Raw genomic sequence first — 4,017 nt, 5'->3', positions numbered from 1 at the left:
TATTTACGGTTATTCACTGTAAATTATACAGTCTTTTTCACTTCCAAAAACGGTATACTAACGTAAAATTAATGTCTAATACATGTAATGTCCAATACAGTTTTTCACCGTATATAGTAGGGGAATTTACCGTTAACCATTTAACAGGTTTTTACTGTAGCATTTTTACAGTCTTTTACCGTTAAATTCATGGTAATTTTTTACAGTGTAATGTTTACATATGAATAAAAGCCTACATTAAAATCTGTCATATAAATTGGTCTCTTCATTAAAAATTCGCCTACTGATTGCCACCATTGATGGACAATTTTTTTTTATATTAAAAATATCTGTATGACAGTATATTCTGCAGTTCTTTCCTGATGTACCGAATATACTTTTCAAGGTATATCGAAGTTAAAAATTCAAGTATTGTGACAAAATGAATTTTGTAGGGTGCCACAAATTTGCTAAAATTTCCAAAGGGTCCCGCGACTAAAAAAGGTTGGGAAACACTGAGCTAAAGGATGACCGAAGCTCATTCATCATTTCTGGCATCGTAAGTTATCAGTTTTGGTAAAATAAATCTAATTAATTAAGTGGATAGGTGCAATAGATGCTCTTATCAGCGCTGCTGTACCTGCACATGTGTGACAGAGTTGAGTGATGTCCAGATGTGTGGTCTGGTTGCTGATGGGATTGTTGAGCACACAGCTGTAGGTGTTGTTATCCTGATATTCCACCTCCAGAGGTAGAGAGAGACTGATGCTGAGATCAGACACACTGATGCTGGACAATAAACTGTTTCCTTTGTACCAGGAGAGAGTCACATGACCCACATTCACCACTGAACACAATAATGAACAATATGATGATGATGATGATGAAGAACACTTTGAAGAGTTATTAATGATGACAGGAACAGGCAGACGAGCTGGGAAACATGAGACAAACATGACTAGATCAGAAAGTGTTTATTGCAGCATTAGTCAGTCAGTGAGTTTCTTATATGACAGCGATCTTCACTTCTCTCTCCACATTTATAAAAGATTATTACACATGGACAAGTAGCAAAGAAGAAACTGATGCTTAATTGAAATGATTTAGTTATTTTATTACTCAATAATCAAAATAAATGTAAAATAAATAACCTTTAATTTACAGGTAAATAAAAAGGTGAAACAAATATTTAACTCACCATAGACAGTGAGACTGAAACTCTTTTTCACACTGTTGATCTGTAGTTTATAATCTCCAGCATGTTCAGTTCTGGTGTTTGTGATGATCAGAGATCCAGTTTGATGATCCACCTTCAGTCTGTCTCTGAATCTCCCGTCAAGAACATCATCAAATACAGTGACTCTCTCATCCATTACAATGATTTGAGCTATTAATGTGTTTTCAGATCCAAACCTCCACCGAATCAGATCTTCATCCATCATTTCAGTTACACCAGAGTTTAGAGTGACTGAATCTCCCTCCAGCACTGACTCCACTGTAACCGTATCACCAAACACACCTGATAAACACAGTCACAGATTTGATGATTTGAATATTCCACACAGAAAAACTGCAGCCCAGTTCAATCTTTAAAGCCCTTGATTTCGGCGGATCGTGATTTGATTATTAGCCCAATTAAGTTATATGAACTTACTTTTCCTCTTTAACTCCATTTGTCATTTTACGTTTTGGATATTGAACTAAAGTTTATATGTTCTTGAAAATTAAATATAAAGTAATACATTGTCTTGACTTCTGAGTTTTGTCTGGCTTGTAAAATTCATTTAACTCGATCGTGTCTGTAAGTCATATGTTGGGGAGGGGTGATAGGCCTACACAGAGACCGCGAAATACAGAACGTCAGTCATCGCCATTTTAGGTGCAGCTGCCTGGAGACCTTACATGAATTCGTGTCGAGAAACACAAAGAATGCGAGGAAGCTGAGTTTTTTTTTTGTAATGATAAATTAATAATGTTGCGATTTATTGCGTGTTAGCAAATTTGACCGTGCTCCGCGAATGTAATATGAGTTTTCCCTAGTTTATTCACTGCTTTCCAGAGCCTCAAACGCTAAAAAAGTTATATCACTTCAGTTCACAGTGCTTATATTTTAGTTGGTCTTCGACCTGAAGTCTTCACTTATTATTATTTATTTCAGTTGTTGCGTGACTAGGCCCATATTGAGCCGCAATCTGTGAACATCCGGTCCCATTCGGCCACCTGTATTTTGCTGCAGGATACATTAAACTTCCAAAAAGCGTCTTTCTCAGCTGTCCTGTACTGTATTTGTACTGTAATTCCAAAAACAGACAAACATTCAAATCCAGGAAGCTGCTGGCTTGAACGGGTGTTCACAGATGACGACTCACTTGACGGGGGCCATGTAAGGACCATAGACTGTATAAAAATTATGAGATAATCAAGATGCATGATGTAAGAAAATATGTTTACACATTGTTAATGTACTGATGATACTGAATTCATTGTAGAACACAGTGGGCCTCATTTATCAATCTAACGTAGAAACGAGCGCAGATCTGTGCGCACAAATCAACTTACGACAGAGTTCACGTGTGATTCATGAAACACTCTTATGCCGCCAATCTCATCGTACGAATGATCGTATGTTTTTTTTTTAATTAATGCTCAAAAATCAAGAATAGTACACATAGAATAATACAACCATTAACATAAAAAGATAAAAAATAATAACAAAAAAGAAAGAAAAAGAACAAAGGAAAAAAAGAAAAAAAGAAAAAAGGGGGTTGTTAATACATTATACACTGAAAGAATACAATTGAGATTTACATGTCATTAAAGATAGGAAAAAAGATAGGAAAAAAGTTACAGATAGATAAAGTTTTTAAGGCTTCTTTGTTCTTAGACAACTGGATTAATGAAAGGTATTGCTCAAAATCTTTTATAAAAACAAAGAAGAGAGGTCTAGAATTTGAATATTTGCATTTGTGGATGTGAAATTTTGCAAGAAGCAAAACCAGATTCACTACATAAAACTGTTTCCTTTTAGATTGTTCATACTCAATAAAACCCAATACTACGTCCTTCCAAAACAGAATACATTCATTATAAATGTTACTCCTAATGAAACTTAAAACATCTTGCCAAAATTTCTTTGTAAATGGACAGTTCCAAAAGAGATGAACAACAGTTTCAACAGAGTCATCACAAAAAGAGCAACTGGAGGAAATATCACTTTTGAATTTTTTCATGTGAATGATCGTATGTTGATAAATGTGGCTGCAGAAAACAATCGTCATTTGAATAGCACGCCCCTAAAAACTCCCTGGTTTAGAAGCCTAGCCCCTAGAGTTTACGACACGGAGAAATGAAACCCGGCCAAAAAGAGGAAGTAATCTTGTGAAAGAGAAATGTATCTTACTCCAAAAACACCCGTTAACCTTGTAGGCCTAATTGCAAACAATTAGGCTACATTAATATATGTAATTTATATGTAGCCTATATTAAAATCTACTGGTAAATATAAACAGCCTATTTAGTTCCCCTCACTCTACAACAAATATTTTAAATGTAACGATATTCAGAACAGAACAAGAATGAAAAATAAGTAGTTATAAAATTATATTTTAAAATAAAATAAAACACAAATTAGGCTATTGGCATTCATTAAACAGCATACAAATGTCAAGCAAAACTGAAACGGCATTGGGCTCACGAGCCTGCCTCATACCACAAGAATCCAAATGTATCCATTTTTGCCATATTTGTAACATTTGTTTGCATAACTATTATTCATTATGTAGCCTAAACATGGCTTTATACTTCAGTCATGTTCTATATCCGTGTAAAATCCTTCACATGTGCAAAAATGTTTGTTTGGGCCCTGCACGCTGATTTTACAGCAGACCTTTTAAAATAAACAGTGTTACTTTTATGTTTGGTTGACTGCATTTTAGTTTGATGATGAATGGCTGAAATGTCAGGCAACGCTAGAACTAATGTTGTTTGTGTGTGCGTGAGGCGCCTGTGCGATCAGATGGATTAAATCAAATAAAGATA

General features: G+C 35.0%; 1 protein-coding gene across 1 annotated transcript in view; it reads right to left on the bottom strand.

Annotated features, from left to right (window-relative positions):
- Positions 1–551: 551 nt before the first annotated feature.
- Positions 552–4,017, bottom strand: part of LOC107574897 (SLAM family member 9-like) — a 21,032-nt gene continuing 17,566 nt past the window's right edge. Inside the window, exons 3-4 of the mRNA XM_016261317.1 lie at positions 1,178–1,498; positions 552–913 (exon numbers count right to left, since the gene is read on the bottom strand). Of these exons, the coding sequence (XP_016116803.1) occupies positions 567–913; positions 1,178–1,498 (668 nt within the window). The 3' untranslated portion in view covers positions 552–566. The remainder of the gene's footprint in view (positions 914–1,177; positions 1,499–4,017) is intronic.

Source organism: Sinocyclocheilus grahami, unplaced genomic scaffold (genome assembly GCF_001515645.1).
Source record: "Sinocyclocheilus grahami isolate Dianchi unplaced genomic scaffold, SAMN03320097.WGS_v1.1 scaffold2376.1, whole genome shotgun sequence".
Taxonomy (NCBI): Eukaryota; Metazoa; Chordata; class Actinopteri; order Cypriniformes; family Cyprinidae; genus Sinocyclocheilus; species Sinocyclocheilus grahami.
This window is presented reverse-complemented; position numbering and strand designations above follow the sequence as displayed.